This window comes from Nanorana parkeri, unplaced genomic scaffold, assembly GCF_000935625.1.
Source record: "Nanorana parkeri isolate BGI_ZX_2015 unplaced genomic scaffold, ASM93562v1 scaffold66, whole genome shotgun sequence".
Lineage (NCBI taxonomy): Eukaryota > Metazoa > Chordata > Amphibia > Anura > Dicroglossidae > Nanorana > Nanorana parkeri.
In genome coordinates, this window is record NW_017306334.1 from 691,995 (window position 1) to 707,711 (window position 15,717).

Genomic DNA, 15,717 nt, shown 5'->3' on the forward strand with positions numbered 1-15,717 from the left:
ATTTATTTCACTAATGCAACTTAAAAGGTGAAACTAATATATGAGATAGACTCATTACATGCAAAGCAAGATAATTCAAGCCGTGATTTGTCATAATTGTGATGATTATGGCTTACAGCTCATGAAAAACCCAAGAACCCCAAATCCACAACCTCAAAAAAGTAGATTATTACATGCAATCAATAAAACAAGGATTGTACATAGAACAATATCGGACCTCTGAAAAGTACAAGCATGCATATGTACTCAGTACTTGGTTTGGGCCCCTTTTGCAGCACTTACTGCAATTACTTTTGCAAGATATTCTAATTATTCGAGTTTCACCTGTATATTGTTTTTTTAGGGGACAGATAGGGCAATATGAATATATCACATATGTGGGCCTAACGCCTCACTTAGGATGGATAAAATATAAAAAAAAGGAGGAAACAACGTAAAGAAAACACTTTCCCCCCCAGTTTTGATTATTATTGTTTTTTTTAGAAAATACTACAGCTAAAAAAAATGCATTAAAATAAATTAATTTATTCGTCCTTTATTTGGAAACATCTCACATCACTAGGATTTGAGAAATGTTTTTGTACTTCTGGGCCTAAAACCAAAAAGCTAACATACTACTTTGAACAATGCCGTCATGAGGGGGGTTAAATAGAAAAATTAACCCCTTAGGGTGAAAAACACCCTTCATTGTAAGGGGTTAATTTGTATAATAATTAAAGGATAAAATAGATTTGTATGTATAATTTTTATTTTGTTAAATTATTTTTATTCCTTTATACTTCTTTTTAGAATTCATGCTTTTTTCCCCACTTTTTTTGTCTATTATATTAAGCAGCCACTATGACTGCTTGATAATTGAATAATTTGTTTTCATTTTTGGTTATTATTAGGCTGCTTAAAACTTAGGAACAGCCAATAATAACCTTAGTGACACTGATCCTGCAGCATGTCAGATTCAGATGTCACTAAAGACTTCTGATGTTCTTAGAACAATCAGAAGTCTGATACAATGTTTTTTATTACAATGATACAATGTTTCATTTTGCTACAGATTTCAATGAAGCATAGAAATATGTAGCAAAATTAAACATTGTATCATTATACACATGGGAATTCCTTTATTAATGGATGCCTCAATACTGAGGCATCCATTAATGAATGGAAACCGCTGATCTCAGCGGTTATCGGTTTTTAAAAGCTTAAAATAGCTGATCACGTACAGTGTACGTGGTCAGTCATTTGGGCACTTCATGCTGCGGACGTACAGTGTACATCTCCAGTCATGAAGGGGTTAAAGTACACATAAATGTGCCCAATCAGCCTTTACATGTTCCCATATTTGAACGCCTGTCCACTTGTGCCTGGGCCCACGGCAATGTATGCTGTCCAATAATCTGCACCTAAGTGTTTTGGTCAGCCTTGGTCACTGTGAAGGTGCTGGCATGGTCACTGTGAAGGTGCTGGCAGCTGAAAAGAGTTGACTTCCAGATGGTGACCTGTTTCATTTGATGTTGCACATCTGGCAACCTATCCTGTTATTGTATTATGTATAGGGATTTGTAGATTAGCGGGAGCAAACACTAGGCCTCCCTGCTGAATAACTGCTGAGATCTCAACCTCGTGAGAAATGCATTGTTTTTAGTGGTTCGCCCGACCCATAGACTCAGGCATTGTTTTTAGTGGTGCACCCAACCCAAAGACTTCAACTGGGAAAAGAAGCAGTGCCAGAAAACCACCATAACAAATTAGAAGCAAAACTTGCATATGTAATGCGGTTGCCTCTTTGCACATATTTAACGCAAAAAAAATGTATACATGTGTATATATATATATATATATATATATATATATAGATATCGATATCTATATATAAATAACTAACAGTATCTTACCTCCAATGGTTTCATCTGTGCCAAATTGGGCCCTGTAAAAGAGCACCATTTCCAGCCAGTACACATGATACACAACAATGAAGCATATGACAAGAAACAGGGTTGCTCCCAGTCCACATGCCAATTCAGTGATGTATCGTGGAGGGCCAACTGAAAAAAACATTATAACAGTGATTACCATATTATTATGATGCAGTTGTCAGCACCAAAGCACCTAATGCATTCAAATTAACTGCTGAGCTGTCTCTATTGACTTGTTACACAGAGGACAGCCTTACAACATGTCAATACTCTAGATCTTAAATGACATACAATGTCTACAAAAAACCTAATTTTAAATCACATGTCAAGCGAGATATTTTCTATTGGGAAACAGGAATAATTCAAAATTCATAACAACACAAGCTGTCTAAAGCAATTCCAATATATTCCACACATGCATTTAACAGTGACTTGATGAAGCAAGTTGTCATCTCTGTTGATGTCAATAATTATTCAGCAGACAGTCTTAACAGTAAAACGGGATGTTGTGCTTTATGATGGGAAATTGACCAGCTTGCTTTGCAATAAAGGGGTGTCAAGAGTTCACAGACACCATTACATAAATAGTTGGAAGGTCAAAATATGTCAAGAAAGTGCAGACTCAATACTGACCAGATCTTTGTCATTATATCGACTACATATGCACCTTCAGTGAATTATATCACCCTGTAACAATGTAGCACATGGCTCAGGTAAGAATTTTTATAACACAACATAAATATTACTTGTGCATGTAGATTGGGGAATATGTGATTAGAAAATAGTGTTATTGCAGAATAATTACTGAGCTTTACACTGCAGTACTCATGTATGTTAACTATCCTATTGTTAATTCTACCCACATAGCAATTGTTATCATATTGTCATAACATTTAATAGAATAGAGCTTTTTATCATCGTGTATTCTTTTATGGCATTTTAATGATTTTGAGTGTATAAATCCTTGTTACCATGATGTTTTCAAAGCTGTTTTTACATTTATTGATAATATCTGAATTAAATGGTGCCATCCACAAAATCTGCCATGATATTAAAGTTACCCAGCCCAGCTCATAATAATGCAAATAGCACCAGCAAACGGTACAAAGTGGGTGTGGGTGGTATTAAAGGAGAACTATGAGGTGAGTGCTTTTCACGCACCTCATAATTCTAGCCGACCTGTGACAATGAGATTGTCACAGGTCGGCTCAGTAGATCGGGAGGTGAGCGAACACATACCGGCGTTCGCTCACCTCTCGATCCTGTCACAGCTCTCTGCCGTGACGGGAGGGGCTGGATTCCCCCCTCCCGGATCTGATCCGGCAGCACTGGCTGCCCGAACGTACGGGGGAGGGGCGGGTACAGCTGGCTATGCCTCTAGATAGGCAGAGCCAGCTGTCAGTCACGCAGCTGGGCGGATCCTGGCATAATTGTTGGGATCCGCTTCAGCTGTGGCGTCTCAGTATACCGCGGCAGTAGCTCGCGGTATACTGCGGCGTCTCGGTATACCGCGAGCTATAGCTCACGGTATACCGAGCTTAGGGTGAGGGGAGGATGCTACCCTTAGTTACCCTAAGGATAACTATGGGGAAAAGCCTTAACCCCATAGTTCTCCTTTAAGCTTTACCTGTGTAGTGTCAGCCTCTCTGGCATGCATATGCAGGCATCTTTTCTGAGCTGTTTACAGAAAAGATACAGTAAGTGTCTATGTTGTCAATCATAACTGGTCCTTTCTATGGAGCTCTCCTGCAGTGAGCTAAGGGAGAGATTCCTCTCAGTCAAACACGATCTGGGATGTCACTTATGTTTATAAGCAATCCCATCAGAAAATACTAGCACACCTTAAATGAACCACTGGCTATATGAAAATCTAACCCTGGCAGTGGGGGCTACCCCCATACTGCAAAGGTTAAAAGAGAACTACGGGGTAAGTGTTTTTCCCCATAGTTCTCTTAATGGTCACGGGAGGACATATTCTAGAGCCCTCCCATGACCCAAAGATCAGTATATCGCGAGCTATAGCTTGCGGTATACTGAGACCGCAGCAGCCGGGATGGATCCCAACATTACTGTCAAGATCCACCCAGCTGCGTGAGTGACAGCGGGCTCTGCCTATCTAGGGGCAGAGCCAGCTGTACCCGCCCCCTCCCTGTCCCTTCCTCCAGTCAGCGCTGGAGGATCGGACAGGGGAGGGGGAATCCCTGCAGGGAGACGTGACTGACATTTGCTGCTCTCTGCAAGGAGATGATCCAGAAGTTCGCTCACTTGAGCAGGTGTATTATAAACTAGTGCATCACTCATTTTGAGCTTGCTCACAACAGGGCTTGGAGAACAAAGTGCCTGGAAGCTAAGTGGCGTTAAAAAACCAATCTATTGAGCCGATGTAACAGTTTCATTGTCACACGTCCGCCCGCTGAGTGATTTTCACTCGCCTCATAGTTCTCCTTTAAGTGCATCTAGGGAGCTAAAATAAAGATATACTCACCTTAAACTCGGACCGGCTGACTGTTATAGCGCTCCCTGCAGCCTCGTTCCCCTTTCGCTCTGGCGGTCAAAGAAATCATGAGTCATCATGTCGAATACATTGTACTGAACATGAAGATGCTGAGGGACATTCCATTGCCGGTGTCGAGGGGAAGCGAGGCTGCAGGGACAGGTCTAGCAGCCAGCCAGGTCCAAGATTCAGGTGAGTATATCTTTGTTATTTTAGCTCCCTAGACAAAATGAGCACTTCAACTGTATTATTTTAACAAAAAACAATCTATACTGTGCAATACAATATAGTTTTAGATTTTCCTTTCTGATACACTGTACATATTTTCTTCATTCTCAAAATAAATGTTTTACTGCACAATATGTATACATTTCTGCATTGTGGTAACAGAACATATGAATTCATGGTTTAATGTCTGCTAAGTAGGGTCACCTTTCTCATTGACCAGTGCTTGCCTGGAGACGGAACCCAAAAGGTTTTTGGCTGAGCAAGTATAGTTTTGTTGGAGCTCATCCGGAATGATTTTTTTGATGTGTAAGGTCTCAGTTATGGTTTCAGCCCCGGGATTCTGCTCATCCAATTCAACACTAAAAAAGAAGTGAAAACATCAAATTACTTTTCAACTGTAGGATGACCTAAGCAGAGGAGCAGGTTCTTGCCTTTCATGCCTATTTAGGTTCACTTGGAGTGGTCTCTGCGCCCCCACACAGAATGTAAGTTCCGCTAAAGAGTAGCTAAAAGAAATATGTAGTGTAGCAAACTGTACTCTGCCACCACTTGTTTTGCAATAAAACTAAAATTCAGTTAAATGTAGAAGGGATGAGGCACCTTAGACTATAAAACAATGTTTTTTAAAAGTGCATTAAAGTGTATTTCAACTTTTGCAGCCAAATTGGGATAGCACCTATTTTATATTTGTTACATGTTCCCATTCACGTAGCATAAACTAACAAAAATAATACAAAAATAAGCCAGCAGATGCCATTCTTTATGCTGTAACCAGTTCCAGCATCACTGGTGTGTCTCAGTGCTAATCCCCAGTCATTGGCCATTGCAGGAGGGTTCCTGGACTTATTATATACTCTATCCTTGTGAGTGAATTTGATCAGTCGTATCTTTATTAAATCTAACTTCTGCACTGTGTTGGTGTGCTCTCTGTCATTCTTATTTTGCTTTTAGAATAGTGGGCTTTTTTTTTTAGAGAGCTGCAATACATGTGTGGCACGTAAGTTGATTTCATCACCTTTGGGTATATACTTTGTCCTTGTGAATGTCAGTTTTGACAGAAGGATTTAAATGGTCTTTATTGTAGAATTCAGGAGCCATTCAATACAATCTTGGACTCTACAGGCACCCACTAGAAACAATGGAAAGGGTTAAAAGAAGTTACTGTCTGCCTTTGTATAGATTTATGGTAATCTGGCTCCTGGGATTTGCTGAACCCGGAAATATATGACCATTCATATACCAAGAAAATGAATCCAAAGACTGCAGCTGCCGTATTTCAGTTAGTAGCAGCAGGGGTACTTCTGACAAGTTCTATAAGTAAATCTGTTTGCTAAACTCTTGTTAAAAGCTTGTGTAAAAATACAAAACACAGCACTCAGATTTGCAATTTCATGTTTCTCCTTTGACTGATTGCCATTGATAACAAGAACCGTTTTTCCTTCAGACACTTTTATACAAGACGACTGATGTTTGTATACCTTATATATAAGAGTGGAAAAAAACCCGCTGGTGGGGCCCCACGCAAAGCAGTTAGTGATCCTCTCATATTTTTAGTGCTGTGTAGAAAATGACATGTTGATTCTGATGCCATTGGTAAACACAATTTTATACATGAGTATCTTTGTTACGGATGGGGATCACGGATGGGAATGAGCAGTGAGGATGGGGATGAGGAGTGCGGATGGGGATGAGGAGCGCGGATGGGGATGAGGAGCGCGGATGGATGAGCAGTGTGGATGTGGATGAGCAGTGCGGATGAGCTGTTAGGATGGTGATGATGTGACAGGAAATATCAGATCGCAGCAACACAAGACTGAGAACGGTGACATGTGACGGGGAGACAAGTCAGAGGTTTCCTGTACAGTGGGGGAGGGGGAAGCTGAACGATCAGAGCACACAATGTGAGAGGAGACATTAGTCTCTTTCTCATGGAACACCGGAGCTTGCAGAGAAGCTATGTAAATACTAAGCAGCTTTCGGGACGGGGCGGGGTTATGGTAATAGCTGAATGGTCAGGGGGAACTAAGATGTACGGGGGAACAGGTTTCCATACAACTGCTGCACATGTTCAAGACGGAGAGAGAGGAAGGAGGGGCGGAGGCACTGAGGAGAAACGGCCTTCCATGCACGCGCTGTCATTTGCTGGCACAGATGACGGGGACGGAGGTAGGAAGAGAGCTGCTGCGCATGCCCATGTATTCGTTGACATGCAGCAGTTCTCAAGGAACTGCTGCGTCAGTCACAGTGAGAACGAGCAGTTAGGAGGATCCCGACAGTATTGTCGGGATCTCTCCCCAGTGCGGTGCTTAGCCCCGCCCACCATCTTAAAGTAACGATTGTATGTTTAGGGTGCATTTTGGATTATAGGAGTAAATTGCAAAATTTGCTCCTACAGCCCATGAGCCCATGAGCCCATGGAATCCAAAAGTAAAGAAAGCTTGGACCCCATAGTTCTCTTTTAATTAAAGACACATGAAAAAAAGAATGAACAACCTTTGGGGAACTATAGTACAATGCCACTAGGGGGGTCCTTGGTAAACATATTTTGTTGAGATTCAAAGACTCAAGCGACCCTGTGCTAGACCAAACAAAAGAACTTGGGTGTCATTCAGTCATACAATCATTACTGTAAATTACCTTCGAGTATGATCTATTCTTGGATCATTAATATCTTCTTTTCTCTTCCCATTTATTGTCCACCAAATCTCATTACTGGAGTTTTGTACGTAAGAGAAATCCACTTTACAGGGAAGCTGCATGTCTTCTCCTAAACAAAATTTCAGCATATTACAAAAAAAATTAAAACACACACACACACACACAAAGGGTACAGAATTTTGAGACTGAAACTGTATTCAATAAAACTAAAATAAAAGAATATACAGTGTGGAAAAAAATTATTTGATGTGGACAGGTGTCTTTTTTTATACACGAGCTGTCGTTAGGAGCACCTTCTTTAATTGCCAGGACTAATCTGTGTACCACATAGCCAGTCTGTGGGAGGAGCCAGAGTTATTGTTGGTTGGTAGCGGATCAAATACTTATTTTACTCACTGAACTGCAACTCATTTTATAACATTTGTATCATGTGTTTGTTTTTTTCTGGGTTTTTGGCTGACATTCTGTCTCTATCATTTAAAATACACCTATGATAAAAATTGCACCTATGATAAAAAATTACCTTTAATTTCTTTGTAAGTGGGCAAACTTGTAAAATCTGCAGGGGATCAAATAATTATTTTACTCATTGTAATATGAAGCATTTTGTTTTATATGAAATACGTAAAGCAAAGGTGACTTCATATACTGTATATGTAATGTTTCCCCCTTAAGCTGAGCTTCAGGCAAAAAGTAATATATGTAGATTAGATACATATAGTGAAGCTGTTTTGTTTGACAAAGGATTTGTATTTCTTTCCACGCAGCGCTGAGATTTATACAGCCCTGCTAGACAGCACAGCAGAGAGGATGATACCATTTTCTCTGTCATAGTCCTGGAATAAAGTAGTGTAATTTTTGCATCACAGCCTGTTGACTGGACAGTGAAAGAGCAGTAGCAGGCCGATAAAGTAATATCTTTGCTTACTCTGCTCCTTTGTTCTATAAGCATGGTCTCTGTCAGCAAATTCACATGCAGCCACCTAACTCCCAAAGCTGCACTTTCCACATCCAGTCTGAGTGCTGTGGTATTGGGAAGAGTAAGAGGCTGATATCAAGTTGAATTCAAGTACCTAAAGAGTTTCTAAACCGTTTTCTTTTGCCTATATCTACTGCTAGCAAACAGTAGATATATGCAAAACGTTTTTTTTAAAAAACAAAACGCTTTAACAGCGGTTTAAACTTACCCCGTTTTCGCCGCGCGCTCCCGTCTGAGAATCCGAAACTGCTCGGGCAGCCGCCGAGTATCCTGGGGCGGGCGCATGCGCAGTTTGGATTTTCGGCTGGGAGACGAGCAGAGACGCAAGGTAAGTCTATGGACGCGTGCACCCGCATGCAGACCCTGTGGGATCGGAAGTGCCAGCAAGGACAGAGAAGTCAGCGCTGGATCGGAGAGCCGCCGCACCGCTGGAGGGACAGATGAAAGCACCAGGAAAGTAGAGGAAGATCGGATTAAGATACATCATTTAAGGTAAGTGCTAACATTAACATTGGGGAGAGGGAAATTTTTTTTACTTTAATGTCACTTTAACTAACTGCATTAAAAAAAAAATTGCTGCTTTAATTTGTGTCTTTTATATCTGTCTGGAGTTCAGAATCATTCATCTAAGAGGCTTGTTACTTCTAACGAGGGATGAGAGGATTGATTCCAGGTATGATTCACACGGGGTTAGTCGAATTGAAATCCACAAATCTGGAGAATAGCAGCGAACCCCATTCAAGTCTGTGTGGGAGTGAATCTTGATACTAATGCCTGTCCATTTTCAAGGCTAATAGGAAAAACTATTGGTAACAGGGTATGAGAAGCTTGGCACTCCCATAGGGGACATTTAACAAAGCAAAAATACTTTTTTATTAATATATACCATACATCAGGGGGGAAGTCCTGACATTTACCTTGACTTAAATACCAAAGCAGCACAGACTCACAGGGGAACTGCAAGGGAGACCTCTTATGCAAAAAATGTAAATCCAGAAGGGAGAGACCAACAGTCTCTGAAACAAGATAGAAAGGACAGAAACCTGACCTTTGATAGTACTGAAAGCCAAACACTGGGCCATTTCCCCACCCATCATTACTTCTTTATTTTATTTTTTTAAACATTAGTTACAGATTTACAATTTCTTCTTCATTTAGGAATGGCACTGCCCTGGTTGAACAAACAAATGCACAGATGGCAATGTAAACCTTAGAAAAGAAAAATTCCTAAACCTCAACACCACCTTGAATATCATCTTGTAGATGTGAGTAGAGAGAGGAATGTCTAAATCAGATCTAGATTCCATAGAGTCATAATAACAAACAGGAGGAGCTACATGAGGAGTCTCTGAAACAAGATAGCAAGGGCAGAAACCCGACCTTTTATATAGTGCTGAGAGCCAAATGCTAGTCCAGGCTCAGCTATTTTTCCACCTGCCAAAACTTTTTTTAAGTTAATAAATTCACAGATTTATTCTATTTATTTTTTATTTTTATCACATCCATGGGCTACTGGGTGTCTAGGATTTACAACTGGCTGGATGTGGCCCCATATATGAGGTTCTACCATATCTTACTGCACATGTTATGTCAGTAAGAGCCTTCAGCAAAGAAGAGGAGATTTGACACTAAGAAGCTGACATTCACATCAAAATAAAATCAGACCTGGATCAGGATCAGTACTACCAATCACCCAGATGTTACTGATAAAATCAATACATTCATTTTATATGCATTCAACAAAGAAAAGACTAAACACTTTGTGGGTATATGGATATATACAGAGGGTTGTGGTGCAGCTGGTGTTAAGGGTTGTGGTGTTTTGGGTGCACAGTGTTTTTACAGTTCAGTTGTGTCAGACAGATATTGGTCCTTAAAAAGGATTTCATGGGGTACAGATTTGTGCACACAGGCAGGACACATAAGAAAATGTACCCTAGCTTCAATTTAAAGAACTCATGCATATTTTGATAAAGTAGATGTAGACACAAATATTCAAATCTTATAGAAGCTTTACCATGATAATATCACCTGGAAAGTCTATTTTATTTTGATTGCTAGCTTACATAACAATATCAGCTAGTGATACTGATATAAGGTTCCTTGTTTGAGCACTTTGTGTTATGGGGTGACAATGCTCTGACCCTGTCTCCCACAATTTCCTCTTAGTAAATCACCCAGTCACATGCTTCTGTGACGGTGAACAATGCCCAGGCATATTTCACTGTTGTCACTATATAAAAAAAGGCCTGTGAAAATAAACTGCAGTCAGCAACAATTAGGAAATATACCCTGTGGAAAACACATGCAGTCTTTTTTCACTGTAGTGCATATGGACAGGGATAGACTATAAAGAAGCTGCAGGACATCTGCAGCATTAAGATGTAATGATGGATGGAAAAAAAATAAAAAGGAAAAGCGTTTCCCTCCTCCAAAGTTAAAAGCTCTACTGTCCTGCCACCGCCAAATTCTGAAAGATACAATGCATTCTGCTACCTAGAGGGCAATCAGTAGAGACCCGCCAGTGACTACAAGCCCTACACTAATCTCTCTCAATTAACTTAAACAGCAATGCTTTTCCCATCACAGCTAAAGTACATTATGATTATTACTATACAGGATTTATATAGCACCAATAGTTTGCTCAGTGCTTTACAATATAAGGAAGACATTACAGTCACAATACAATTCAAGACAAGGCCCTGCCTCTGAGGGCTTACAATATGGCTGCTGGGAACGCACCTTTTTATAGTAAGGAGGGGGCTTATCCAAAACTCTCCTTATTGATCCATTTAAGCCAGCTGATCTTCAGTAAGTTCAAAGGCCAGGCAGTGCATTATGATTATTATTATATAGGATTTATATAGCACCAACAGTTTGCGCAGCGCTTTACAATATAAGGAAGACATTACAATCACGACAATTCAAGACAAGATGGTAAGGAGGACCCTGCCCGTGAGGGCTTACAATCTAAAAGGGAGGGGCAAGTGATACATGAGGAGGTAGCTGTGTGGCGATGAATTGTTTGAGAACATGATGGTTCGGTGGTTAGGTTGAGGTAGGATAGGCTTCCCTGAAGAGATGAGTCTTAAGGGATCGCCTAAAGGCAGTCAAGGTGGGAGATAGATGGACAGGTTGGGGTAAAGAGTTCCAGAGGATGGGAGAGACTCCAGAGAAGTCCTTGAGGCGAGTATGGGAGTTGACAAGGGAGCTGGAAAGCAGGAGGTCTTGAGATGAGCTACTACTATGTGAATACCCATATCATTTTGCTGGGCTCGGAAACTACGAACATGCAGGGTTCGCCTCGAACCAATGGTAGACCTGAACCCAAATGTTAACACAAAATCTAGCTTCTGGCTTCTAGAATCTAGAAAATCTAGCTTCCTTAGAACCCCTTTAAATAACTTTTCTTTCCACCTTGAGAGTTGAATGATGACTGTTTTAGACAGACTGACACTTGTTTGGTCCAGGATCTTTGTAAATAATGTAAAGTTCTGAGGTGCAGGTGATCCGCTGTCAGCTTCTACTAACTACAGTTTCTCTGTTCCAGGTACATATATATAACAGGACCCATGAAGAAAAAATATTTACATGTGATAAATTATTTAAAGCAGTTTAAAAATTTCCCATCTCCACATTAATCCCCAAAATATATATTATATATGTATGTTATGTCACAGCTGTGAAAATGTTTGTTCATGCAAACTTTACTTGATCTTAAAGAGGAAAAGCTCTACTAAAACAAACCTCCTTTTGTCAATTTGTCATATATTGAATCAGGGAAGGAGCTGAGGGAGATAATTCCTCAAAAACTTCTAGAAGAGTGTGCAAAATTAAGGTAGAACAATGCGAGTGCTTGCGCTTGTCTTCAATTCAGCACTTGGGGAAAACAATAGCAACTGGACATTGTTTTCAACTAGAAATGTCCTTTGAAAAGTACATACAGACAATAGGCGTTTAAACTCTTGTTCCTTCAAACCCATAGAAGCGAGAATACAGTTCAAAGTCAGTAGCACAGTTTTTTGGTTGCTATCTCATCTTTATTTAGCACTGGTAATAAGTCCATAAAGTAATGAAGGGAAAGAGGATCCCAACAAAATATCAAACACATACGGCATGCATTATCAAGATAGTTGGCTGTCGTGTGATGCACACACTTCACTATTTGTATTGTTTACATAGGTCTTCAATAAGGATGCCCTGTATTTCCTATAATTGTTTTTAATGCTGTTAAATGTTCTACTGCCTTGATAGTGTATGCTATATATTCATTGCATGAGTTCTTGCTTCTCTTTACTTTGCAAATTTGTTAGCAGAGGTAAAGAAGATGTCATGTTCATGACACCGCAAATTCTGCACAAAAGACCTCTACATTTTGTGCTGTTCTCTAGCACCAACAGAAATTGGATTTTAAGGAATCTGAGTTTCTACCATCTACAGGCAATGATATTCAAACCACATCTAGTCCATGATTCAATTTGGTGCTGGTGTTTCTGCCTTTTTTCTCATTATTTCATTTGGATGCTTTTGTGCATTAGAGAATTATAATAACAGCCTTATGCCTCATTTACACAGGCTTTTTGTGGCCACATTTGACAATGATCTGTGGATTAATGTGGATTAATGTGGCTGAGAACATGGGGTTCCAGACTGCTGCGACTGCTCAGCCTGTACAAGGTAATTACAGAGCTGACAAGACGCAGCTGTCCGCTGATGTTCGCATGTATCTGCACACCCATTGGTTACCTGAGAATAGGGACAGATGACTGGCCATGGACTGGCTGAGTAGCCGCAACTGTCTGGGACCACCTGTCAATCCAGCCGGTTGAATCTGCAGATTCTTGCCGCACGTGGTCACTGAAAGCCCATGTATACGAGCCCTTATTCGTAACAACCATGACAATTCAAATCCTCCCAAAACACAACAAAATTTCTCAGTATGTTCCGGATATCTGCTTTTAATTTAGCAATAAGGAGAAAGCACATACGCATATAATTTATAATAGCAACTGCAGTGTAAAAGAGTAAATTGTGTATATTTTGCACAGACAGCTCCTTCACAACTCTTAGCAAATTGGTGACAATATATTTGAACTTCAAGTTTGTAACAGTCATCTTTCCAACAGGCAGGTAAAAATCCCCTAGAGCAGATGCTCCTCCCCTGCCGTACATAATTACTCTGATGTTCTGAAAGGAAATAAATCAACTCCCAAGATGTGAACAGAATCAGCCTACGCTACATATTATGCAATTTACAGTAATCCCTTGCTGCCGATTGGCCAGCTGTGTGCGGAGTCCTTTCTGCTGAACTGTGAATGGCTGATTTATTCATGTCTGAATGATATTAAATCAGCTCCCGTGATGCTTGAATAGCATTACCCAGCCTATTTTACATTATCATGTTATCTAATTCCACACCGCTGATTGGTCAGCTGTGAGCTGTGTCCTACATCCTTTCTGCTGAGCTATGTGTGGACAACTTATTTGTGTGTGCAAATTAATTTTGCCAAATCAAGAATCACAAATGAAGCATAGCTTAACTGCAGTCATATTATACACTGCCTGGCCAAAAAAAAAAAGTCATCACCTGGAATTAGCTAAGCAAACAGGTAAGAGCCTTCCACTGGATAATTACTGCAGTGATTATTACGTTTCATATGTTATGTCCCTGTTAGGTCAGCTGCCTACCTGAATATACTGAATGACCAGGTTTTTTTATCAGTTGATTTTTTCTTCCCTGATGGCACGTGCATATTCCAAGATGACAATGCCAGGATTCATCAGGCTCAAATTGTGAAAGAGTAAAAAATGAATGAAGCTCTGGACAGAAATAAATGTTGTTGTGACATTGCATAAGCTTATTGAAATGATCTCATGGTGAACGTGTGCCGTAATCAAAGCTAAAAGGGGTCCCACAAAGTATTAGAATGTGTGACTTCTTTGGCCAGGCAGTGTATTTACGCATATTATTATGCAAAAAGTGTCTGACACCTGTTTACATGCTTTCGCACCTCATTTATGTATTCCAAGTATGATCAATCACAAATGCAGTAACATTACAAACATAGGACCAACATTACAATCAGCTCAACATACCTGGTGCGAAGGTATAGTTCACTTTATCATTAGGAAAATGCATTTTAGGTGGCATGGCATACAATGAGGAAGCTAAAAATATAAACATAGCAAAACAATTTAATGTTAGGAGTCTGTATGTTACAATTGAATTCACTAGAAAAAGATGCATATTACATTTAGTAGATCCCATGATACTGATCTTTTAATGCTAAAATATAATTTGCTTACACCAACATGCTTATGCCATTTTTTAATAAATCCTTTCTGTTTTAATTACACATGTTAATTTATGCCATGCAATGCAGGCAGATCATGGCTGGTGGGATGGTCAGGAAGACCATCCCACCACCATTACAGCCCCCTGCTTCAGTACTCTTCCCAGGAGCCTTCAACCCTGATGCAAGCAATGGGCTGAAATATGGGAGGAGTTATGCAAATATTAACATTCCTTGATGGAATGGGTATCAGCTGGAGTGGGTAATTCTAAGCAGGCTTTTTTGCATGCAGACTACTCGGTAACGACCACACCATGATTGAAAGACCTCAAATCCAAAAAAAGTTAAGGGTAGGCCAGGGCCAGTAAGAATGGAGAGGAAGTGAGGTGGGCTCTATTTGACTTGCTGCATCTTAGATCTGAGAAGCTCACAGTGTGCAAGTAAAAACAAAGCAAGCAATGTTAGTAGAAGATAAGGAGCCTTTACAGCTGTGCAAGGCTGAAGCTAAAGCTGGAGTTCACAAGGTAATCTGTCAGGGTAAGAATATAGATGCTTTTGCAGACCTCTCCTTTTGAGAATGTTCGTTACCTGTCTGTCATGTGTATGCAGTGCCTTCAATAAGTCTTTGACCTAGAACAAGTATAGAGATCCTGACACTTCTCATTTACAGTGTGCTTGTTCCAGGTCTGTTCCTGAAAAACGTTTGAAGCCAGGGACAGCAAGGCAAACACGATTTTCCCAATGAAACCAGCAATAGCAGCTTCCACACTTCTCTAATGATAAATTCTCTTAAACTGACTACAGTGACTGAAATGCACATTCTGTGCACAGGGATTGCACTTAGCTCTGATTTGGATAATAAAATGCTGGTGTTAAGATATGCACTCCATAATCAGTAACAGAATTCATCTGACACCTCCCCACTTTTCCTCTGGGGCAGCACATTGGCATAGTGGTCAGCACTTCTGCCTTGCAGGACACTATCTGGAAGGAGCTTGCATGTTCTCTTTGTGCTTGCATGGGTTTGCTCTGGGTACTCCAGTTTACTCCACACTCTAAAGACATGCTGGAAGGTTAATTGGCCCCGGTCTAAATTGTCCCTGTAAGTACTGTATGCATACGAGATAGGGACCTTAGATTGTAAGCTCCTTG

General features: G+C 40.3%; 1 protein-coding gene across 1 annotated transcript in view; it reads right to left on the reverse strand.

Annotated features, from left to right (window-relative positions):
* The window catches only part of IL1RAP (interleukin 1 receptor accessory protein), a 150,994-nt gene that overhangs the window by 3,447 nt on the left and 131,830 nt on the right, over positions 1-15,717 (reverse strand). Inside the window, exons 6-9 of the mRNA XM_018576415.1 lie at positions 14,369-14,440; positions 7,273-7,402; positions 4,840-4,994; positions 1,893-2,042 (exon numbers count right to left, since the gene is read on the reverse strand). Coding sequence (XP_018431917.1) covers positions 1,893-2,042; positions 4,840-4,994; positions 7,273-7,402; positions 14,369-14,440 — 507 coding nt within the window. The remainder of the gene's footprint in view (positions 1-1,892; positions 2,043-4,839; positions 4,995-7,272; positions 7,403-14,368; positions 14,441-15,717) is intronic.